General features: G+C 61.0%; 2 protein-coding genes and 1 long non-coding RNA gene across 4 annotated transcripts; 2 read left to right on the top strand and 1 right to left on the bottom strand.

The window, feature by feature from the left end:
• The first annotated feature begins 42 nt into the window (after window positions 1–42).
• LOC101906347 (uncharacterized) lies at window positions 43–3,401 on the top strand. The gene is made up of 2 exons (XR_236592.5): window positions 43–840; window positions 2,952–3,401. It is a non-coding gene; the product is annotated as an uncharacterized lncRNA (long non-coding RNA).
• UAP1L1 (UDP-N-acetylglucosamine pyrophosphorylase 1 like 1) lies at window positions 3,393–9,401 on the bottom strand. Its single transcript, XM_002691711.7, has 9 exons — window positions 9,083–9,401; window positions 8,297–8,501; window positions 7,918–8,093; window positions 7,429–7,601; window positions 6,994–7,187; window positions 6,452–6,592; window positions 5,728–5,913; window positions 5,113–5,179; window positions 3,393–4,657 (listed from the first exon to the last, which is right to left on the bottom strand). The coding sequence occupies exons 1-9, from the start codon at window positions 9,369–9,371 to the stop codon at window positions 4,574–4,576; spliced, it is 1,515 nt and encodes a 504-aa protein (XP_002691757.2). The 5' UTR covers window positions 9,372–9,401; the 3' UTR covers window positions 3,393–4,573.
• A 4,302-nt stretch (window positions 9,402–13,703) lies between these two features.
• SAPCD2 (suppressor APC domain containing 2) lies at window positions 13,704–22,836 on the top strand. Of its 2 annotated transcripts, XM_003586689.6 has the most exons (6): window positions 13,720–16,211; window positions 18,816–18,928; window positions 19,522–19,668; window positions 19,915–20,022; window positions 20,108–20,218; window positions 20,335–22,836. In XM_003586689.6, the coding sequence occupies exons 1-6, from the start codon at window positions 15,488–15,490 to the stop codon at window positions 20,461–20,463; spliced, it is 1,332 nt and encodes a 443-aa protein (XP_003586737.3). In that variant the 5' UTR covers window positions 13,720–15,487; the 3' UTR covers window positions 20,464–22,836. The 2 variants fall into 2 exon arrangements, with proteins under 2 accessions (XP_024855502.1, XP_003586737.3); XM_024999734.2 differs by lacking the exon at window positions 20,108–20,218 and having other exon boundaries at window positions 13,704–16,211.
• Window positions 22,837–23,104: the final 268 nt, after the last annotated feature.

Genomic DNA, 23,104 nt, shown 5'->3' with positions numbered 1-23,104 from the left:
CGCCTGCGTCCGTCGTCGCGACTCGGCTGAAGGCAGGCTTGGGTCCTACGCCCTCTGCGTCTGCTCGTGCGCGGTGACGTCACGCCCACACGGCCGCGCCTGCGCGCAGCTCACCGCCGTGGCTGCCCCGCGCTGGGACAGGCTTCCTGAGGGATTCCGAGCCGCTGAGCCGTCCTGTGCCCTCGCGCGGCTCCCCCGGGGCCTGTGGGCATCGAGGATCAGCCAGGGCTTCTCACGGCAGGGCTGACCGCGGGCAGGTGTCCCCTGCTCCACCACGTCAGCCGGGAGCCCCTGAGCTGCGGACCCCAGGGCTGGACCCTGCCCCACCCCACCACCGGTTGGATTTGACCTAGTTGGTGCCCGGCCCGGCTGGGTGGGCGGAATGACGCGGGGCCCGCTACGGAGTTAGAAGCCCGGGGGTTTTCATCCATCGGACCTGTCAACCGTAAAAGTAGCCAGCTGTTTGGTCAGCAAACTGAGTTTATTCGGGCATGGCAAAGGGTTTGCAGTTAAGAAGGTGCACCTGTAGCAAATAATAGCCATTTCGAGACCAAGGAGAGGAATATTTTGTTGGTGTTTTCCAAGATATGGCGGCCTAAGTATCGATGCTGTTTGATCAAATGCAGTTTTTTCACGGAGACTTTATGTCCCTGTAAAACAGAACAGTTTTAACAGATTGCTGATGGCTTCCTGTGAAGAGGTTTGAGGAGAGCAGAATAGTAAGTCGTCCCAATGCTGTAATGGCGTGGAGCCTGCAGGAAACCTTATATCGTCCAAATCAGCTTTTAAGTCTTGTGAAAGGAAGGAATTTCAGTGAAACCTCGGGGCATTCATGTCCAGGTGCGTTGTTGTCCTTCCCAAGTGGAATCTGAGAGGTCTTGGCTAGCCTTAGCTGGAATGCAGGCACACCTCGTGTTAGCATACTTTCCCTTATCACACTTTGTGCATACTATGTCTTTTAAATTGAAGGTTTGTGGCAACCCTGCATTGAGTAAGTTTATGGGCACCATTTCTCCAACAGCATTTGCTCACTTCCTGTCTCTGTCACATTTGGTAATTCTTGCAACTTTTCAGACATTTTTGTCACTATTATATGTGTTATGGTGATCTGTGGCCAGTGATTTTTGATGTTACTTTTAAAATAACTTAATGGTGAGCAGTTTTTTGCAATAAGTATTTTTTAATGAAGTACATCCGTTTTTTTAGACACAATGCTTTTGCGTGTTTAGTAAACTACAGAAGAGTATAAAGAACTTCTTTGTGCACTGGGACCAAAAGGTCGGCGTGACTTGCTTTGCTGTGAGGTTCCTTGTTTTGCAATGGTCCTGAACGAGACCCACAGTGTTCCTGAAGGTGCACCTGTGCTAAGGAACACACAACGTAACTACAGTGAAAATTGCTGCTTTCAGCAGGAGTGCTTGTAGAGGGTGGGGATTAAGAGCCAGAGGGTGCTGAGGGGCAGCAGCGTTGATAATGGCCTGCAGGCCCTGGACAGACCTCCATCCTCAGCCACTGGGCTTTCTCACAGGTTCCGTTTAGCAGTGTGCACGGGGTGGGGAGGCCCTGAGCCCTGGAACCCTGTCACAGGCTTTAAACCTGGAGGGGCTTCTCTACTTAAGGCTATTGGTTCGTTCTGGGGAGAGGATTCGAGTGACTTAAGTTTGAGTCTTGACGGGAAGAGCTGTGGGTTTTGTTACTATCAGCTGGAGATGTTGCCCATAAGGAGGGTGGTAGCTGATTCAATAGCAACAAATAGGTCAGTGTCTCCAGAAACAGCTCCAGGACTGTGAGGCAAAGCAAAGCAAAGGCGGTGAACAGTCAATCCACTTTGTTGGCTGTTTTGTTACTGTGAATTCCTAGAATTCTTTCCCCTTTCGGGAGAAAGAAATTCCAGCGTGGTATTTTCTACGATGTCTTGGCCTAATCAATGGAGGTGGAAGAATTGAGGAGAGGGAGTGGTGGGTATCTCGGGGGGCTTAAGCAAAAAGAAACAGGTTCAGAGACACGTTGAGGTTCATCAGGGACCACCACCATTTGGACCACTTTAGTTTTCCAAGACAGGGGCTACTTTACTGCAGTTGAGCTGAGTGTGGTAAGACATTCATTCCCAGACTGGAAACTTGCTTCTCTGAGCTGATGATGAACAGGGTTTGGAAAGAGCCTCGTCACTGGGGGCTAGGAGGGCGCTGGAAAGGCTGATTAGAGCCTGAAGGCAGTTGAAGTACTTAAGCTTGCCACAATCTCTTTCCAGTGTCCCGGCTTTTTGCAACGCTAGCAGAAACTAAAAGGGTTTGTGTAGGGACCATTATTCACTGGAGTTGAAGGTTAAGGATTTGAGAGGCCGCTCTTGGTTGAAGGACTTCCCTGGTGGCTCAGAGGTTAAATCGTCTGCCTCTAACCCAGGTCTCCTGCAAAGAGTCGGACAGGACTGAGCGACTTAACTTTCACTTTAACTTTCTTGGTTGAAGGCTGCTGCTGCTAAGTCGCTTCAGTCGTGTCTGACTCTCTATGACCCCATAGACGGCAGCCCACCAGGCTTCCCCGTCCCTGGGATTCTCCAGGCAAGAACACTGGAGTGGGCTGCCATTTCCTTCTCCAATGCATGAAAGTGAAAAGTGAAAGTGAAGTCGTTCAACCGTGTCCGACTCTTAGTGACCTCATGGACTGCAGCCTACCAGGCTCCTCCGTCCATGGGGTTTTCCAGGCAATAGTATTGGAGTGGGGTGCCACTGCCTTCTCCATTTAGCTAAATCTGGAGTAGACACGGTTTCCTGTTTGATCCCAATCCTTTGAACTAAAAGGGAAGGATCTCCTTTCAGCCAATTAGTGAACACAGAGCTAAAGGCTACCTCAAAGAATCTGTCATGAAACCAAACTCAGGTCCACTTCCCCACACACTATAAAGTCAGTCTCCTGATACCAGCTCAGCCTGCGGGCTCTCGTTTCCGCAGGGTCACCAGGCTGCAGCCCCTGGACGGACGCAGACCCGGGACACCCAGTGCCGCTCCGCCACTCGCTGGTCAGACAGTGCGCTCGCCAGGCCGGGCTGGATCCCAGCACCTGGTGTTGACTGGAAATCCCTGCATCCTGGGAAAACTGAGTTTGTCCATCTTTCAAAACTCAGTTGCTTCAATTAGCAGCTGTCTGGGTGAGAGATGATGGGGCACGTGGCTCCTAAGGAAGCAGGAGGGAGATGCTTGTGGCCATGGGACCCCCAACCCACAGGGAGCCTCACCCGGGAGAGAGGACTCAGCACGACCAGGGTCTCCTGGTCACGGCGTCCTCGCATCGCAGAAGGACAGACATTGCAGGAGACGGCGAGGTGTACCCGGGACCTCTCTGCGCTGAGCGAAACCTCACGTGAAGGTATAATTATTTGAAAATAAAAAGGCTTTGTGAAAGCAAGCTGTTTTAATAGTTTACCCAACGAACTCGACTTGGGAAAGAGGCTGCCCCGTCGTGGCAGTGAGGAGCCCCTGGGCCGGGCGGGACCCTCAACCTCGGCCTCCTCCTTGGTGACCCTCATCTGCCCCAGGCCCTCTGCTGGCCTGTGGAGCAGCTGGGAGAAGGCAAGTAAGGCACAGGTTAGAGCCTGGGTGGAGGCACAGCCCTGGGCCTGGCCCTGACCCTGCTGGCACACCCGAGGCGGGAGGCTCACTGCCACTGAAGCCCCCGGGACAGCACCCTTCCTGGGGGAGACGGCCGCACGTGGGCTGGAGGAGCGGGGAGGGGCGGGGCGGGCGGCACTTAGGAGGCTGTTCACAGGAGGAGGGGGCAGGCGCCCTGTGCTGTTCTCCAGGCGGGAAGCGGCCCCAAGCAGCCAAGCCCGTGGAGAGAGACCAGAGGCAGCCGGCTTCTCCCCACCTTGACCAGGCTGAGGGTGTGCAGTGAGGGTCTGTGCCCACCCCTCCCTGGGTGGGGCGGTAAGGAGTGCGGGCACCGTGTTGTCAGAAGCTCCCTGTAGGCTGGGGGCGGGGGCGGGAGGGCGGCGCCCTCCACGGGTCCCACTGTTTTCTGGGGGCTGAAGCTTTGGATGGAACTCGAGACAACTGTGCCAGGCGTGCAGGCCAAGCTTCCCGGAGAGCCAGCTCCGGACCTGCTGTGGGCCGCAGCCGGGCAGGGAAGGGGCGCCTGGCTGTGACCCCCAGGCTCAGCTGTCCCTCCCAACACAGAGCCCTGCAGGCTCTGACGTCGCTGCGGAAAAGCGCAGCATGGCTGCTCCTGCTCCCGCCAGGTGGGTCTGCAGGCGCACAGGAGCCCTTTCAGCTCAGACAGGCCCGTGCGCCTGTCAGCACCTGCCGCACCGGCCTGGGCCCCACCCCAGTCCTCCGAGTCCCTCTGCCTCCAGCCTGGACGCCACTGCAGGAGTGAAGCCAGAGCGCCCCCAGGGACCCTGCAGGCCCGGGGTCACCCGGCTCCCAGGGCCCTGGTGGCGGGAGGCCTCCCACCCTTGTGGAGGAAGCCTGCTCCGTTCTGTGGTCTCCGGTCTGCAGCCAGAATCGCAGAGCAGCTCCCCTGCCTGGAGCCCAGGTGGGGCTGCGTCCTGAGTCTTGGGCCCCAGGGTTGGCAGGGGTCAGGGCCGCAGCTCCCTGGCCATGGCCTCGTCCAGGATGAGTGGGGGCCGGAACTCGCGGCCTCGCAGGTACTTCTCCAGCCCCTGGAGACGAGCAGGTCGTGATGACCGGATCCCACCTCCTGGTCCACTGGGTGAGGCCCCAAGTCAGCCCGGAGCCAGTGAGAGGCAGGGCCAGAGAGGTTGCTAGGAGCGAGGGCTGGATGCCACCTCGAGCTCCCGGGCCTGTGCAGCCCTCCCATAGGGCTGGCCAGAACTGCCCACGGGAGGCACAGCGGGCTGTCCTCCCACTGAGAGGCTCCCACTAGCCCAAACCCCAGGCTCAGATGGACCTGCTTTGCCTTCCCCAGCCCCTCCAGGCTTCTGACAGCTCACTGCACCCCAGGTCTTGGACAGTCCTCTGCCACTGAGGGACCGCTGACCCTGCCAGTTGACCGTGGCAGAGCTGTGACTTCCCAGCCAAGCGTCCAGCTCAGCCTGCCCCGTCCAACCCCGCCACCCCAACCCCAGCAGAGCCCCCGCCGCCGGTCGGCTCTCACCTCTCCAGCGTATGACACCAAGGGGGAGATCTCACAGATGGCTGGAGGCTCTGCGCTGCCAGGCAGGCTGGGGGGTGCACTCTTCAGGATCAGTTCAGGGTCCTGTCCCAGCGCCCTCCCTGGCCCCACCCACCAGGAAGCCGGCCAGCCCCTGCCCACCCAGCGGACCATCCCCCACACCCGCAGCCCTCCTCCAGGCAATCTCCTCTTCCTCTGAACACGCAGCCCCGGACACCACCCCAGAACGACAGGCCCTGACTTGGTCTGGAAAATGCTCCTTGCCCTCTGCAGGCATCTCACAGCCTGGATAGCCAGATTCAGGAGGTGGCTGTGGGCAGTGGGGTGGAACCTAAGTTCCTATTCTTTCCCCACCCTAGAAAGTGACCTGCCTGCTGCTTTCTGGGTGCCCCGCCTGGGAAGATGCGGCCCTCACGTGCCCGGGGCCCTGAGCAACCTCGAGGACCGGGCACACGGCCACCTGCATTCAGTGTGGTGCCAGGGCAGAAGCCCCCACCCCAGCTCAGCAGCCATGACAGCAGGGCCCTGCAGTGCGGCTTGGGCTGTGACACCCTGACATCACTGTCCTTCGGGCCACACCCCGCTGCCCACACTCACCTGAGCTGCTCGGGGAGCTGGGCCCCGTGCACGTCCAGGAAGCGGGCGCCTGCCCGCAGGGCCCACCGGCAGTGCTGGGCAAGCAGGGCCCGCCGGGACGTGGAGGGGTTGTCCCTGTCGGCTGAGTCAGCGTTCTTGAGTGGGGAGAACTCCTCCTCCCGCAGCACTTGGAAGGCCATGAAGTTCCTGGGGGAGCAGGGGAGACAGCTGCAGACCCGACGTGCTGGCCCAGACGCCCTGGGCCCCGGCAGCTGAAAGCCAGGCCGGAGCGACACAGACTGCGTGGGCGTCTGTTCTCTGGGCCCCCGAGCACGCGGGAGTCTTTGTTCCAAGACTCCGGAGCTATCTTTGGTCCTCTCTTCCCTCCCCTTCTCACCAGCCTGACCCCCAGGACCTGGGACCCCAGGTGGGGGCCACCTACCCTGGCAGCTCCAGCTACTTCCCCTGGAAACAGCTTCAGGGCCCCGGGCCAGGGCAGAGGGGGACTCAAGAGGAAGCACAGGTGTCCCCGCAAGTCCACAACCCCAAGGGCTCCGACCGCTCTAGATGCGCCCTCTGCTCCCACCCCAGGGACTGCTTCCTCTGGGCTTCTTGCACCAAAACCCTCCTGCAGCCCCCCAGCCCCCCTGCAAAGGGGCATGGCCTCCACTTCCCTGCCTGTTGGGCCTCAGAACTACCACAAGATGGGGGTGGGGGCAGGAACAAAGACAGCTTCTGCACTGACTTGGCAAACGGGAGCACGTCAAACACGAACTTCTCCATCTTGATCCCGTTCGGCTGCAGCGGCTTTACTGGGTTCCCGTGCTCATCCACACAGGGGACCTTCTTCACAGCCACGTGTGGCTGCAGCAGGGGCTCGAGCTCCCTGGGGATGCGAGGCCAACAGGAGGTAAGACGCAGTTCAGATGGGACACCTCGGGGCCCCAGCCTGCCTCCCGCACGCCTGGCCAGGTGAGGCAACTGGACAGACGGACACAATGGACACAGGGCAGTGAGAGCCCAGCTGAGCCCTGTCTCTGCTGGCCACCATCAGCCTCACCCCTGACCAAGCACAGTGGCAGCGGCAAGCCCCGGGGTGGGTGGTACCCGCCGGCACAGCCTCTCTACAGGAGGGCCAGGCCCACTCGGCCGCACCAGCTGCCGAGCTCTCTGGTGCCTCCAGCTTGTTTAAACTCAACAGCCATTCTGCACTGCAACCCACAGAAGGTCAGGTCTGCCCTCAGGCCCTGCAGCCAGGCTGGCCGGGAAGCCGCCTGCCACGCACACCTGGTGACCGTCCGGAGGAAGTCTCGGGTGAAGAAGTGGTTGCAGATGTTGCCTGCGTTGTACAGCAGGCCCCCACCTGGCGCGCGCAGCTGCGCCACCTCGGGGCTGATCTCGCTGTACTCCACCACCTGGGGGACGCCGTCCACCTGGCACACCACGCCCACTGGCTCCTCAGGGTACGCCTTCTCCACCACCTGCAGCCTCGACAGGATGGATAGATGGCTGGCTGGGCAGATAAACTGACTGGGGCCGGACCGGGCAGGCGGGGACGCGGGGCGGGGAGGGCGGGGCTGAGAGGAGGAGGCGGGGCCAGGGGCAGGAGGAGGGCGGGGCTTGGAGGGCGGAGCTGGAGGAGGAGGCGGGGTCGGGGCGGGATGAGGGCGGAGCTGGAGGAGGAGGCGGGGTCCGGGCGGGGCGAGGCGCGCGCCGGCTCACCTTGGCTCCACAGTCGGCGCCCCGCAGCACGCAGAAGCCTATGAAGAGCGGGTCGGCCAGCCGCACCAGGATGTTGTCCACACAGTACACGTGCACGAACTCCACTCCTCGCCGCTCCATGTCCTCTAGGATCTGGTGGTCCTCCAGCGCGCTGTACAGGCCCCCATTGCCATCTGCCGACGGAGGAGAAAGGGCCTTGCAAAGGCTCTGGCCGGCCTCTAGTTGATGGTGTGCTAGAGACAGGGGAGGCCCCTCGGGGCTGGACCTTGCGCCTAAGGGCGCGCTCTATCGCCATCCAAGTAGCCCTGTGGCTGTTCCACGTGACAGATGGGAATCAAGGCCCAGAGAAGGGAGGCCCCTTGCTCAGGACTACGCAGCCTCTGGGCAGCATATTCTGGCCTCTGTCCCAGGCCTCTTGACCCCGACCTAGCTCCACATTCTCGGCCCTCTTCCACATTCAGACCCTTCCTGCCTCAGAGACAGGCGTACCTGGTGCCATGGCGACCTTGTCTTTCCTCTCCAGGATGGCCCTGCCATCGAAGGACACAGCAGGCAGCATGCGCTGTTCAAACATGATCACGTTGTTGGGATCCAAGTGGAAAAAGTCATGCTCCTTGAAGAACTTGGCTGTGGGCTCCAGCGTGAACTCACTGGTCATGATGTACCTGCAAGGGAGGCAAGGCTGAGCCAGCCTTGCAGAGGGCCTAGTCCCCCTGGCAGATGGGACTGGCAGGCCTCCCTCTGGGTGGGGGCTGGGCTCTGACTGGGACTGTGCTGGGGTTCAAGTCCTGGTGCGGAGCAGGACTGGGGCTACACAAGGTAGGGGAGGGGAATCACTCCGGGGCCAAAGGAATGCAGGTGGGCACACCAGGGCACAGTGCAGCGGGTCCCGTAGCGCTCGCCGGCCAACTGCTCCACCCGCCGAATCCGTTCTGCCTGCAGTTGGTACAGGGTCTTCTGGCTGGGCAGCCCCACTTGATACATGCCCTTGGGGTAGGTCACGCCCAGGCGGGTGCCCTGCCCGCCAGCCAGCAGGAGCACGGCCACCTTGTTCAGGGCGATCTGATGGAAACCTGGAGGCAGGGGGCACCATGAGGGGGTTCCCGAAACCCACCACACAACCACCCCTTCATTTTAGCGCAAACCAAACTTGAGCCTGGGGCTGCGAGCCACAGCGCAAAACTTTCCAAATGACACTCTGACCTGGGCCGGGGCCTCACCGACCCTGCCGAGGTTCTGACCACGCCCTCCTGGGTCCTTCAGAGGAAACACCCGGCGGGCCTGTTCCGAGCCGCCGGCGGGGACCCGGGGGAGACTCCACTCCAAGAGCAACAGCCTCAGCTACGGGCCAAGAGGCAAGGAGCACAACTCGCCAACACTGCTGTGAAACGGAGCCTGTGCAGGTGTCCAGGGGTCCCCTCCTGTCAGTAAGTGGCAGCTGGCCATCCAGGGGCGCCCAGCACAAAGCACGCCCCCAGGGAATTCGGCCCCAGAACCAACCCGAGCCGGTACGTGTGAGAAGGCAGGCGATTTCACGAAGAAGGCAAACTGAGCTCCAAGCTCCGCTTCCCCGCGCGCCCCGCTCGGCCCGCTCCGTGGGCGTGGCCCCTTCCGGCCGCCCGCGGCGCCCGCCGCCGGGACCCCCGCCGCCTACCTTCCTCCTCCCAGAGCCGCCGGGTCTGGGGGTCACCCTCGCTCGCGCTGCCCACGCGCTCAAGAGGCAGGGGCTGCAGGCGCGCAGCCAGGTCGGGCGGCGGGCCCGGGCGGCGCGCGCAGGCAGCAGCCGCGCGCTGGCAGTGCTGGCGCAGCGCCTCGGGCTCCAGGGCCTCGAGTTGGGCCAGCAGCGCGGCGCGGGGCTCCGGCGCCAGCTCGGCGCAGAAGCGCAGGAGGTGCTCCTGGCTGGCGCGCTGCAGCCGGGCGCGCAGGTCCGCCTCCGAGGCCATGTTGCCGCCGCCGGCCGCGCTGGCGCTTGTGACCCGCGCTCTCCGGCCGGTGTCACGGGACCCGCAGGCGGTCCAGACTCCAGCCGGGCGGGCCCGGGGCGCCCCGCCTTGACCCCGCCCCGCCCCGGCCCGGCTGGGTCGCAGACCCCTGCCCACTCCGCCTCTCTTCCGCCCCCGCCCCGCCCCTCCACTATTCAGCCCCGCCCCTGCCCGCGCTGGCGCTGGAGGGCGGGCTTCACTTTTAGTTCACCTCCTAGCCCACAGTCCCCTGGGGAGGCCAGGGTCAGTCCCTGCCAGTGGCCATGTTTGCATCCAACAGGACCCCTGGCGCCAGGGACCACAGTCCGGGGGCTCAGGGCTCAGGGCCAGCAGACTGAGGGCTGGGCGGGGGCGGACTGAGCCAGATCTCCAGCAGGGCCCCCCAGAAGGCCAACCTTCCTGCCTGTGGGCCCCCTCCTTCTCATTCCTCCTCCTTCCCATTGCCGTGTGACCGGAAGCACGCAGGGGCTGCCCCTGGCCCTGGCTTTTTACTTGAACCATCAGGTTTTAAACCTCTTGCTGTTTACAGCCTCCTTGATGGAAAATATGAAAGAGTAGCTTCAGGCACTAGAGGACAAAATTTTCTTTTAGAAACTAGTTTCATTAAGTCTAAAAGTCATACGTACCCATGGTTAAAACAAGTTAAAATGGTGCTTTAGGACCCGAAATGAAAAGATCTCTGGGACTTCCCTGGTGGTCCAGAGACTAAGACTCTTATCTCCTGATGCAGGGAGGTTGAGTTCAATCCCTGGGCAGGGAACTAAGATCCCACAGGCTCCAATTAAAGATCCCAGATTGTTGTTATTGTTCAGTCATCAGTCGTGTCTGTCAGTGACCCCACGGACTGCAGCATGCTAGGCTCCTCTGTCCGCCACTGTCTCCTGGAGTTTGCTCAAATTCACGTCCATTGAGTCCATGATACTATCCAACCATCTCATCCTCTGCCACCATATTCTCCTCCTGCCTTCCATCTTTCCTAGCATCAGGGTCTTTTCCAATGAGTTGGCCAAAGTATTGGAGATTCAGCTTCAGCGTCAGTCCTTTCCATGAATATTCAGGGTTGATTTCCTTTAGGATGGACTGGTTTGATCTCCTTGCAGTCGAAGGGACTCTCAACAGTCTTCTCCAACACCACAGTTCGAAAGCATCATTTTTTTCTGCTCTCAACCTTCTTTATGGTCCAACTCTCGCATCCATACATAACTATTATCGCTTTGACTGTATGGACCTTTGTCAGCAAAGTGATGTCTCTGCTTTTTAATATGCTGTCTAGGTTTGTCATAGCTTTCCTTCCAAGGAGCAAACGTCTTTTAATTTCATGGCTGCAGTCACCATCCCCAGTGATTTTGGAGTCCAAGAAAAGACAATCTGTCACTGCTTCCACTCTTCCCCTTCTATTTGCCATGAAGTGATGGGACTGGATGCCATGGCCTTGGTTGTTGTTGCTGCTTTTTAATGTTGAGTTTCATGCCAGCTTTTTCACTCTCCTCTTTCACCTTCATCAAGAGGCTCTTTAGTTTCTCTTCACTTTCTGCCATTAGCATGGTATCATCCACATATCTGAGGTTGTTGATTTCTCCTGGCAACCTTGATTCCAGCTTGTGATTCATCCAGTGCAGCACTTCCCATGATGTACTCTGCATTTAAGTTAAATAAGCAGGGTGACGATATATATATAGCCTTGCTGTATTCCTTTCCCAATTTTGAATCAGTCAGTTGTTCCATGTCTGGTTCTAACTGTTGCTTCTTCTTCCTTTTCTTTTATTTTAAATAATTTTATTTATTTACTTTTGGGTGTGCTGGGTCTTTATTGCTGCACAGGCTTTTCTCTAGGTTCAGAGAGCAGGGTCCACTTTCCAGTTGCCACGCATGAGCTTCTCGTTGTGGTGGCTTTTCTTGCAGAGCACGGGCTTTAGGGCGCTTGGGCTTCAACAGTTGCAGCTTCCAGGCTCTGGGGCTCAGGCTCAGTCGTGGTGCACGAGTTTAGTGGCCCTGCAGCATGTGGGATCTTCATAGAGCAGGGATGGAACCAGAGTCTCCTGTATCGGCAGCCTGATTCTTTACCACTGAGCCATCAAGGAAGCCCTAACTGTTGCTTCTTGACCTGCATACAGGTTTCTGAGGATACAAGTAAGGTGTTCTGCTATGCCCATCTCTTTAAGAATGTTCCACAATTTGTTGTGATCCACACAAAGGCTTTAGCACAGTCAATGAAACACAAGTAGATGTTTTTCTGGAATTTCCTTGCTTTCTCCATGATCAAATGAATGCTGGTAATTTGATCTCTGGTTCCTTTGCCTCTTCGAAATCCAGCTTATACATCTGGAAGTTTTCGGTTCACATACTGCTGACATCTAGTTTGAAGGATTTTACCTGGCTAGCATGTGAGATGAGTGCAATTGTGTGGTAGTTTGAACATTCTTTGGCATTGCCCTTCTTTGAGACTGGAATAAACACTTACCTTTTCCAGTCCTGTGGCCACTGCTGATTTTCCAAATTTGCTGACATATTGAGTGCAGCACGCTAACAGCATCATCTTTTAGGACTTCAAATATCTCAGCTGGAATTCCGTCACCTCCACTAGCTTTATTCATGGTAATGCTTCTGAAGTCTCATTTGACTTCACACTCCAGGGTGTCTGGCTCTAGGGAAGTGAGCATGCCATCATGGTTTTCCAGCTTACAGTTCTTCAGTGTATTCTTGCCACTTCTTAATCTTTCCTGCTTCTCTTAGGTACTTACTATTTTTTCCTTTACTGTGGCCATCCTTGTATGAAATGTTTTCCTGCCATCTCCAGTTTTATTGAAGAGATCTTTAGTCTTTCCCAATTTGTTGTTTTCCTCTATTTCTTTGCATTGTTCATTTAAGAAGGCCTTCTTATCTCTCCTTGCTATTCTCTGGAACTCTGCATTCAGTTGGGTATATTTTTCCCTTTCTCCCTTGCCTTTCACTTCTCTTCTTTCCTCAGCTATTTGTAAAGCCTCCTCAAACAACCACTCTGCCTTCTTGCATTTCTTTTTCTTTGGGGATGGTTTTGGTCACTGCCTCTTGTACCATCCCACATGCCACAACGAAAGATCCTGCGTGCCGCAACTAAGACCCGGTGGGAGGGAGACAAAGAAAGAAAGAAAGAAAAGAAAAACCTCCTCCAGCCTGTCCCGCGAAGGCCTGTTAAGGCGCAAGCCCCACCCCTTCCAAGTGCCCTTCCTGGGTTGGGAGGCAGAGCTTAACAGCCTCTCGGGGGTCCCCTGCGCTTGCTCGGGACCTGAAAGACGTGTGCCTGCCTCAGGGCCTTTGCACCTGAATGGCTTGTTTTCAGAAAGTTGGAGGACTTCCTGCTCCACTTTGCCAGATCTCTGCTCACAAGTCACACTTGGGGAGACCCTTCTATCCTTTTCTGTCCCTCCTTGCCTTTCTGCACCCTCCCCTGCCTGGCTTCCCCGTGGGAACTGAACCCCCTGAGAGCTGGATGTTGTCTGGTTCACTGCTGTGGGCCATCACGTGACCCATGACCAGCACGCAGTGGACACTCAGCCAACGCGTGTTAACGGAACGATCGTGTTGGGCCCCAGGTCCAGCACAGGGACTGGGCCTGACGGCTGTGTGGGCGCGCACGCTGCATGAGGGGCTGGTCCACTCTATCAGTCTGTGGCCCTGAAGGGAGGTCTGTGACAGGCACTCCAAGTGGACAGTGTGCGTGGGAGGTTGGGACTCAGTTGAGGTCAGAAGGATTTGGACAATTGAGACCATGTAGCCGGAGGCACCTGAAGGGCCAAGAGTAGGGGGGCCGGCCCACCTGGGCAGAGGGGGCACTGACAAACGGGGATACCTAGGAGGCACAGGTGGGTGACAGCTTCTTGGGCCACCTGCCAGGGGCGGCAGAGGACAGCGTGGCCAGTGCCCCTGCCTGCTCCAAAGAGCTCCTGGCTGTCGCAGAGAAAATTACAACTAGGGTGGGTACCTCAAAAGTTTAAAGGCCGCAGAGGATCTGCCTGGCCTGGGCCTCTGGGAAGCCTCCCCCATCCCCCACCAGGGTGACAGCCAACCTGACAGTTACAGGTGGGAAGGTGTTGGGCAGGTTGGAAAGCGGAAGGAGGAAGCGATCAGAGTTCAGGATCAGAAAGACATGGGGACCACGCCTTAGTCCCACGACCAGAGCTGGCACTGACTCCAGCTTCTCCATAACTTTCTCCAGTGCCTAGTGAGGGGCCATCGGAACACCCATGGACCAGGGGCCGGCAGGGCCCACCTTCCCCATGGCTCTAGAAGCCCTGAGGGGCCTTTGCTTCCTTGGCACAGTGGGCTCAGGCTCACAAGGGCCGTGGCCTAGCCTGGGTCCCGCTGGGCATGACGTCTGAGAGGCAGCAGCTTTGCTTGCTGCCAGACGCCGGCCTCCACACCCACCCTAACCCCACAGAGCTGCCCCCAGGCCGCCCCCTCCCACAGACCTCGCCGTGGTTCAGCGTCCCACCCAAAGATGCTCTTTCCGCTGCAACCTCCAGGAAGGTTTCCACTGAGCACCACTGTGGACCAGAAGAGCACAGGGCTCAGCCAGGAGCACAGAGGAAGGGTGTTCCTGGTAGGAGAGCCCCCAAGTGCAAAGACTCAGAGGTGAAGGAACACCAGTACCCTAAGCATAGGGGACTGGGGTAGGGGATGGTTGCTGGAAGCAGAGAAGGAAGGGGAGATGAACTGCAGGACAAAAGACCTGAATGCCTCTGGGGACGTTGGCTGGTCCTGCCACTAAAGGGGAAGGCAGGGACAGACCAGTCTCCATGGGGTGACTCTAGGCTCACAGCTTTCTAGGTACCCCCCAAGTTCCTCACCATAAAAGAGTCCTCACTTTGAGGGATAACCCCAGGAGAGAAGTGGACCCAGGACACTCCCTGGCCAGGGCAGCTGCCCTTACAACAGCTTGAGACTCAAACCAGTGCCTGTGGCCCAAGGACACAGAGGCACAGGTAGGCAGGCCAGCCAGAGTGTGGAGCCCATCGCCACATCAAGAGCCTGTCTGGAGGAGGTGGTCGTCAACTCTTTGTTCTTTTACCCCCCAAGGTGAACAGTCTTCTTCTAAAGCAGCGGATAACTCATCTGCTCTGCTCAGTGGCAAAGTGGGGTATCAGTTACATGGAGAAGACCATCAGTGGAGGAAAGGGATCAGGGCAAGACCTCAGGGCAGGCTATGGGGAAGGCAGGATCCCAGGCAGACAGTATCTCGGGTCCTTCCCTGATTTGGGGAAGGTCCCATCAGTGGGCCTGAGATGAGCCCCTCCCAGACTGACCAGACAGAGTGACCAGGGAATGAAGCAGGGGCAGTGGGCAGGGGTGGGAGGGGGTGCACAGGCCTGCCTAGCTGGCTTCAGGAGGCCATGAGTGCCCTGGTTGCAGCTGGAGGAGGTGTCCAGCCAGAGGAAGGGGCCGGAGCAGAAGGACCTTGTGAGCACACGGCAATCTGGGGACACAGGAAAAGTGGCTTTGTCCTGCGGCCGGCAGGAAAGGCCAGGCTTTCCCGAGGGACCGGCGGAGGAGCGAGCAGCGGTGGGGACAGAGAGATTTCTGTGAGCGGAAGCGCCCAGCTGGCTGGAGCCCACAATCCCCTTGGGGCCCGCCTGGCGCAAGAGAAAGAAGCCCCAGGGCTGCGCCGAGGGACACTCAGCGAAGAGCGCGCGGGGCAGCTCGAGGGGTAAGGGGGGTCCCTGGAGGGCTGCTCTTCTCCTTATCCCGGGAGGCGACCTGGGAACAGGTTACCGCCGGCCCCGGGCCCCGCCCTCCGGAAGGTGGGCTGGGCGGCCAGAGCCAGCGAGGTCAGGACCGCGGAGGGAGCAGCCGGAGTAGTTGGGCAGGGGAAATCTACGGGGGCGCTCGGGGGTCCCGCCCCCATCCGCAAGCTCGAGAGGGAGGCGGACTTGGGGGACCCCGCCCCCTACCCGCCGGGCCCCTCCGCTCGCCCCCAGACCCTCTGGGCACGGCGGGAGCGCGCGAGCCACCGGCCTCTGCATCCGAAAATCAAACCGGGCTGCCGGCCTCTCAGCCAATCAGAGAGGAGACGAGCTAGCCTCGGCCAATGGCCACCGCGAATGCTAATGAGCGTTGACGCCACGGGGAGGCCCATTCAAAGAGTCGCCGCTATTGTCGGGGTGGGTCGCGCGCCGCCGGGCCCGCTGTCGGACTGCGCAGGGACCGAACCGGGGCGGCTTGAGGCCGAGTGCTGCGGACGGGCGCCCATGGCCGGAGCCGCCATGGCCGAGCCGGGCGGCGGGCCGCCTCCCGCGCCCGGCACGGAGGGGCTGCCGCGCGCCTTTCTGCAGAGCTTGCGCACGCTCTTCGACATCTTGGACGACCGGCGGCGCGGCCTCGTGCACTTGCGGGAGATCGAGTCCCGCTGGCGGGGCGCCGACGCGCGCGAGCTGCCCCGCGGCGTGCTCGAGGGCCTGCGCCAGGTGGCCCCAGCCAGCGGCTACTTAACCTTCGAGCGCTTCGTGGCCGGCCTGCGCACCGCGCTGCCGAGCTCCGACGGCGGCACGCGGGGCCCCGCACGCGACCCGGCCAGGGAAGGCTGCTCGGCGCGGCCCGGGGGCCAGCCGCCGCCCTCGCGCCTGGTGTTCGCGCCGGCCGACGAGCCGCGGACCGTCCTGGAGAGGAAGCCCCTGCCCCTGGGCGCGCGCCCCGCGCCGGCTGCCCCCGGCGTCGCGAGTCGGAACCTGGAGAAGCCGTGCGGCCCGGCGGAGGCGGCGGCCGGTCCGGCGGAGCCCGAGCGGCCCCGGGGCGCGGCGCTGGAGCGGAGCCCGAGCAAGGACACGGGTGAGTGCGGGGCGGCCCCTGGGCCCGCCCGGAGCTCCCCGCTGGCGTCACCCCGCTGCCTGCAGGGAAAAGAAGTTCCTCCGCGCTTCGGGTGCTCGGGGACCCTGCCAAGGAGCTGCTTGGAGCCCCCGCAGACCCCATCAGGAGCCCACTCCGAGCTAAACCCGAGCGGGGAGCCGTTTTGGTCTGAGGGCTCTCCACCTCAGTACTTGCCCACACCTGGGGACACCCGGGCCCTTGGGTTCATCTGGTGACTCAGGCAGAGGCAATTCTCACTGGTGCCAAGGGAGGGTCCCCAGACTGTGAAGGGCCTTTGCTGCCTCCTTGGGTCCTTCTCGGTCTAGCAGCTCGGCGGAGAGACCTGGGCGGACCGCCCCCTTGAGGGCAGGGTGGAGCTGCCAGGCGTGGTGCAGGAGAACCTGGCCCCAGAAAGGGCAGAGAGTGGAGGGTCTCCAGCCGAATCTTCCAGGCCTGGAGCCTTGGCGCCTCTGACACCTGGGCGGGATCAACCACAGCCCCTGGGGATGGCCCAGCTTCCGGTCCAGTTGGCAGGGACAGGGCATGACTGAATGGTCTCCTGTTTATCCCCCAGAGAGCCTGCCCTGGGAACAAGACTGGCATTATCCGGGGAGGGGGCGGGGCCCCCTCGGGCCATTCAGCCTGTGCAGGTGCAGGCCCTCCGCTGGGCAGCTGTGGCCGTTTCTATGCTGCCCACCGCTCTGCCAGCCTTGCTGGACCCCCTGCCCAGGCTCAGACATATTCCCCAACTCCATGACTGCCAGCTGGAGCTGCGGTGGCCCCCGCCTCCCTGTCGAGCTCATCAGACCCTCAGCTGGGGGCTCCTGCATCCAGGCTCCTCGCTGCCCGGCCTCCACGTCCCCCCCGGGTGTGAAGGGGAAGCGGGCTTCTGGGCGTGCAGCCCTAGTGCGGGCCCGGTGCTGTCCGCCTGATTGCATGCGGTTGGGAATTGGCCGTGGGACTGGGGTTTGCAGCCTCAGGCCCGTCATCGCACCAGGTCCGTCACTGCGGTCCTCTGAGGTCCAGTTCCGGCGTCCACTGTCACCTTTTACCAGCGGAGGCCCAGACGGGGCTCATTACATACTGTTTGGGTGCAAAACTTGGAGGTCTGAGAACCCTTAGCACCCCAGGAAGAGGAAGGTGCCCCACGTTCACAGCCCCCCAAGCCCTCCCCGCCGTCCAGGCCCTCCTTCCTGTTTCCTGTTGGGGTTCAGCATGCACCCCAGGCTGGCCTGAGCCCCGTAGGTACAGGCTGCTAGATCCCACTCGGATGGGGTGGCGTGGGGTCAGGGATGCCTCTGCCTGCTGGGCCTCCAGCCTGCTGTCATCTGGGGGCCCTGAGCCACCCTGCAAAGCTCTGGTGCAGACCAGCCCAGGTGTTCCAGGGTGCCCCAGCACCCCTCTGCTGTGCCTTCTCTGCCTGGAGCGCGGCTCGGCAGGTTGGAACGTGAACTCAGCCTGCCTGGAGCCGGTCTGCCAGGCTGGCTGGTTGGAGCTGGTCTACTACAGCTAGCCGGTGGCCCACATGGCCACCTGGTCCCAGCCCTCTGGAAGTGTCCTTGTCAGACATACCTGTGCCTGCTTCTTGCATCACCTGCCCACTGCCATGCCAGGCAGGGCATAGGGCTTGGGAGCCCAGGGAGGGCGCCCTCTTCACCTGCACCCACTCCCCCCTCATGGGCAGCCCTGCTTGCCTTCCCTGTCCTCCAGGGAAGCTGGTGGCCCTCCAGGAGGCCCGCCCAGGGAAGCACCTGGCTTTCTGGCCCCACGCCAACTCTGCGGGTGGCCATGTATGCGTAGGAGTTACTGCTGGGGCTCCACTGGTGCAGGTATGCAGGGATCGTGCTGCAGTCTCCTTCCTGGGAGAACGCTGGGCTCTGCTACCTAAGCCCTACATTCCTCCTGCTTGAACTCCGTGTGTGCTAAGTCGGTTCAGGCATGTCTGACTCTTTGCAGCCCCATGGACTGTAGCCCGCAGGGCTCCTCTGTCCCTGGAGTTCTCCAGGCAAGAATACTGGAATGGGTTGCCATGGCCTCCTCCAGGGGATCTTCCCGACCCAGGAATTGAACTGAGTCTTTTTGTGTCTCCTGCATTGGCTGGCGAGTTCTTTACCACCAGCACCACCTGGGAAGCCCCAGTCACCCTTAAAGGGCCAGGCGGACAAGGAGAGAGGAGTGGAGGCCAGAGGTCACCTCGCTGGCTCCGAGTCCAGCAGCCTTTGAGCCCTTGAGGTATGGGCCCTGGGTGTGCAGAGCTGAATGAGATGGAGCCCCCTGCCCTCCAGGAGCTTGCACAGGCGGTGCGAGTGCAGACCTGTGCGTCAGTGGCCGCACGGCTGTCTGCAAGGCAGGTGTGAGGGCAGCTTGTGAGGGGTGAGAGAGGACCAGGCTCCAGCCAGGCCCCAGCAGGGTGTGGCCCAGGGAGGCTCTGGATTGCTGAGGATCCCAGAGGCATGCAGGCCTGGGCACCTGGCTTTGTGCAGCCGGGATTGGTTGGGGGGTGGGTCTGGGATGGATCTTTGGGGGTTTGGGGGAGTCAAGCTTGCCTCACGGGAAGTGAGCCAGGCTCTCACTTCTCTGCTACAGGAGCAGTGACCTGCAGGGCCCAGGAACTCGGCACGGGGGCCGCCCACTGGGGGCCCCGTGCCCGAGGGGAACGGCGGAGGCACACCATCACCAACGGCGTGGACTGCGCCCTGGTGAGTAGGGGCCCGGGGGCGCTACCATCTTGCCTGGGTTTGGACTTGGCCCCCACACATGTGGTTTCCTGGACCATTCCTCTGCCTGGGAGGGGACCCTGTGGCAGGAACATCGGCGGTTCTAAACCTCAGTTCCTATCCTGGTTTGAACCCACTTGGGAGCTGGCCCACGGTCAGGTCAAGAAGTCCTTTGGTCAGCCCCTCCCCGGCACTGCACTGGCCCCTACCTGCTTCCCTGGCATGTCAGGCTGGCCCACCCGCTGAGAATGACCACATGCCATAAAGGGGGGAAGATTCCCTTGGGAACCCTGTGTGGAGAGGCTAAGGAAGGCCAAGACTGCCCCCAGTCCCGGGAGGAGGAGCGGGGCTGTGTTCCCAGTGCGGAGGCGCACAAGGGCTCCTGTTGGTACCGGGGTGTGTGAGTGCAGGTGTGCAAGGAGGTGTGTTGAGCAGGGGGTTGTACTCGGGTGTGTGCGTGTGGGCCAGTATGAGTTCCAGGCACAGGCAGGTGCAGGCCATCCTGTCCTGCTGCGTGCCTGTGTGCAGCATGGCACGTGCCCGTGGGTGACGCAGCGTGTGCCCGTGTGCGGCAGCTGAAGCAGATGAGGGAGCTGCAGCAGGAGCAGGAAGTGCTGCTGCAGGGTCTGGAGATGATGGCACGGGGCCGGGAGTGGTACCAGCAGCAGCTGCAGCGCCTGCAGGAGCGCCAGCACCGCCTGGGCCAGAGCAGGGCCAGCTCGGTGAGTGACGCTGCTCCCTGGGCCCGTCTTCACCCCCACCCCCGGGCACAGCGACCCTCCCCCCACAGTGATCCCCTGCCCAGGTGGGCAGAGGACAGTGGGTGCCCCTCTACCCAGAGTGCTGGGTCACCCTTCCCTGCCATGATACTCTCCACCTGTGACACTCCTGGGCTCCCTGCCCATAGGGCCCCCCTGCACCCCTGGGCTGGCCCTGCTCCCTGACCGCCCCTCCGTGCTCTCCTCCAGGACCTCGGGGCTGAGGGCAGCCCCCGCCTGCTGGGGCAGCTGCTGCCCAAGGTGCAGGAGGTGGCCCGGTGCCTGGGGGAGCTTCTGGCTGCGGCCTGTGCTACCAGGGTGAGTGCCTCCCAGACCAGCTCGTGCTACCCTCACCCTCATCCTAGAGGCTGTGCCAGGCCTGCCTAACTGTGCCCCCCTGTAGGCTCTGCCCTCGTCCTCCTCGGGGCCCCCTGGCCCTGTGTCACCCTCGGCCCCCAACTGGCAGCAGCAGACCATCCTCATGCTGAAGGAGCAGAACCGGCTCCTGACCCAGGTGGGCGGGGGCTGCGGGCGGGGTGCAGGCAGGGGTTGGAGGCGGGATGCGGTCCGGGGTGCTAGCAGGGGCTGGGGGGCCCTGGCCAGGCCCTGACCGCCCTCCCACCTCCCCAGGAGGTGACCGACAAGAGTGAGCGGATCACACAGCTGGAGCAGGAGAAGTCTGCCCTCATCAAGCAGCTGTTTGAGGCCCGAGCCCTCAGCCAGCAGGACGCCGGGCCCCTGGACTCCACCTTCATGTAGCCAGCCCCGGGCACAGACATGGGACCTTGCCGCCTGGCCAGTCTCTCAGCTCTGGGCAAGGGGGCACTCCCTTGGCCCCCCTCTGAGGCAGAGGTGCCTGGACACCTGCCTGGACATCGCCTCCCTCCTCCCTTCTGGTCTGGTCTTTGGGGCTGGCTGAGTGGGAGACGCCGTCTTGCCGGCGCCCAGCCTGGAGCCGCTGTCAGGGAGGGGATGCCGCCCTCAGCAGCTGTGGGCCTACTCCCGTGTTCTGCTGGCCTGTGTACCCTCCGCCTCTCCAGTCCGCAGTCCTGCTCACCCTGCGCTGCTAACTGGCCTTGGAGCCTGCATTTGGGTGTCTCGGATGGGGCCCGGAGTAGGTGGCCCTGGGGTGGGACACCTCAGACCCAGTGGTGATTGGCCCCGAGGGTCCACGGACACATTTCCTTCCTCAGGACTAGGGGTCCGACCTCAGCCAGGAGTCCAGGGGCTTCTCCTGAGTCCAGTTCCAGGGGAGCCCAGGGCACAGTGTTCAGGGTTCACTGGATTCCTGCCTGAGCCAGAGCTGGTCTGCTTTCTCTTCCTCACAGACCTTAGACGCTAGGTGAACAGGCTGGCGGTCACCCCGCTGGCCCGGACTCCACTGAGCAAACAGTACCCCTTCTTGGGCCTGCCGAGTAGCCAGGCCAGGGCCATGGGCACCAGCGTGGCGTAGGGTGCCCTCCGTGGGCAGTGCCCTGTCCTCAGGGTGGTGGTACCCTCTGGCGTGCCCCAGGAAGTCCTGGAGACCCAGCAGCCTTAGCAGCACCCCCACCAGATGCGTGCTTCCCAGGGAATGACGGGCCTGGGTCTGGGTCCGAGGAATGTGGGCCTGAAGGACTCAGGAACAGCCTGGCAGCGGGTCCGGCCGGGGCCGTTTGTTGCCTGTGCCCCCACGCCCGGCCCGCTCTCAGGGAGACCACCTGCTCAGCTGGCCTGTAGCCACCCTGGCAGGGGCTCCGAGCACCCCCAGGGCCCTCCCCTGGAGCTGAGGGCATCCAGGCTTGGCAGGCAGGCCGTGTGGTCGGGCACTTACAGAGCCAGGATCTGAGGGCTGACTGTGCACAGCCTCACTTGCCTGGGGGTGGCAGCCTGCCCAGAGAGCAGGGTCCGGGGTGCTGCGCCCACGGGGCCCAGCTCTGCCTGTGCCAGCTGGAGCCCTCCCCACACCGGCAGCCAGTGGAGAAAGGTGGTTGTCTCAGGTCCGGCATGCAGGCTACTTGACGTTGACCTGGGCAGGTTCCCTGGGATGTGAGGCAGAAGGGGAGCTGGACCCAAAGGGCGGCACCAGGTCTCCAGCATCTGAGCCATGCGGTGACTGGACCAGGGCCCACCAGGACCACCCAGAGGCTGCCCCTCTCCTGGTTTCCCCTGGTCGTCCCCCTCTGCCAGCCCTTGACCAGAGCCCCCGCACCAGCTCAGGCCCTGAGCCCCTCAGTAGGAGTCTGCTTAATTCCAGAACTGAAAACAGCCCTCCCCAGCTCCGAATCCTTCCTCCACTCGCGTGACTCCACCAGGCCGGGGGCCATCCCAGCTCTGGGTTCTGGGGAGCTCCCTCCCCCGCTTCACCTGATCTGCTCCTGCCCAGCCCTGCCTGAGCCTGCGAGGGCTGGAACAGCAGAGGTGGCAGCCTTTGCCCTGAGGAGCTCTGCGTCCCTGCTGAGAGCTCGGTGTTCACCCCAGGGGTACCACCAACTGCAGGCGGTCCCTTCAGTTGCAGGGTGAGTGGGAGAAACCTGTGACTTGCAGAGAGGCCTTTAGTGATGATGCTGGCCTTCCACGCAGGACGTGACTTGCAGAGAGGCCCCTAGTGATGACGCTGGCCATCCACGAAGGACGGAAGACATGCCCTCCTTATTTGCAGCCTGCACTGAGGCAGCCTGTGCCGCCCTGGAGACCCCAAGGGGAGAGCTGTGAGTGCCCGCAAGCTGGCGAGCCCAGGTGGCTGGCAGAAGCAAAACAGCCTTTCCAGAGCAGCGAGTGTGAGCCACACAGGGGCAGCGCCGGGGGCGGGGTGGTCTTGGGGCCTGCCCGTGCCCTGGAGGAGGTGTAGCAGCGTCTGTCCACTAGATGCCAGCAACACTCAGTGTGACACCAGCGCTGGGAGTGGGCGGGCGAGGCCACCCTTGGCTGAGCATCTGTGCCAGAGCGGTGCGGCTCCACCAGGCCTCGCGATTCCCTGTGGACCAAGTGCCAAGGACAGGCAGTGTCTCCAGTTTAAAACCTGCTCACAGGGGAAGGAGCCACTGAGCCAGGAGAAAACAGATTCTGTGGCCATTTCAGATACCGGGACGGTCAGAGAAGATGCCGATGTTTCGTGTAGCTGGAAAAATAAAAGATGCTTGAAAACACAAACACGGAATCATCTATAGTTTCTTATTCCATTAAAAGTGTCAACCTTGACTCTATAAAAGTGGCCAATAAAATGGATCTAATAGAACTAGAAATTTGAAAATAAAATTTAAAACTTGACTGGGCTTGATGTGGAAAATTTCAGCACAGCTGAAAGACTTTATGAATTGAAACAGAGCTTAGGGGACGATTTGAGGACCATTCACTTAGAGAGTCAGGAACTATGAGAGAAGCGTCTTAAGAGGTGGAGGGCTGTTTGATTATATTTCCT

The sequence above is a fragment of the Bos taurus genome, chromosome 11 (genome assembly GCF_002263795.3).
Source record: "Bos taurus isolate L1 Dominette 01449 registration number 42190680 breed Hereford chromosome 11, ARS-UCD2.0, whole genome shotgun sequence".
Classification (NCBI taxonomy): Eukaryota; Metazoa; Chordata; class Mammalia; order Artiodactyla; family Bovidae; genus Bos; species Bos taurus.
The sequence above is the reverse complement of the archived record's forward strand: the minus strand, read 5'-3'. Positions and strand labels throughout refer to the sequence as shown.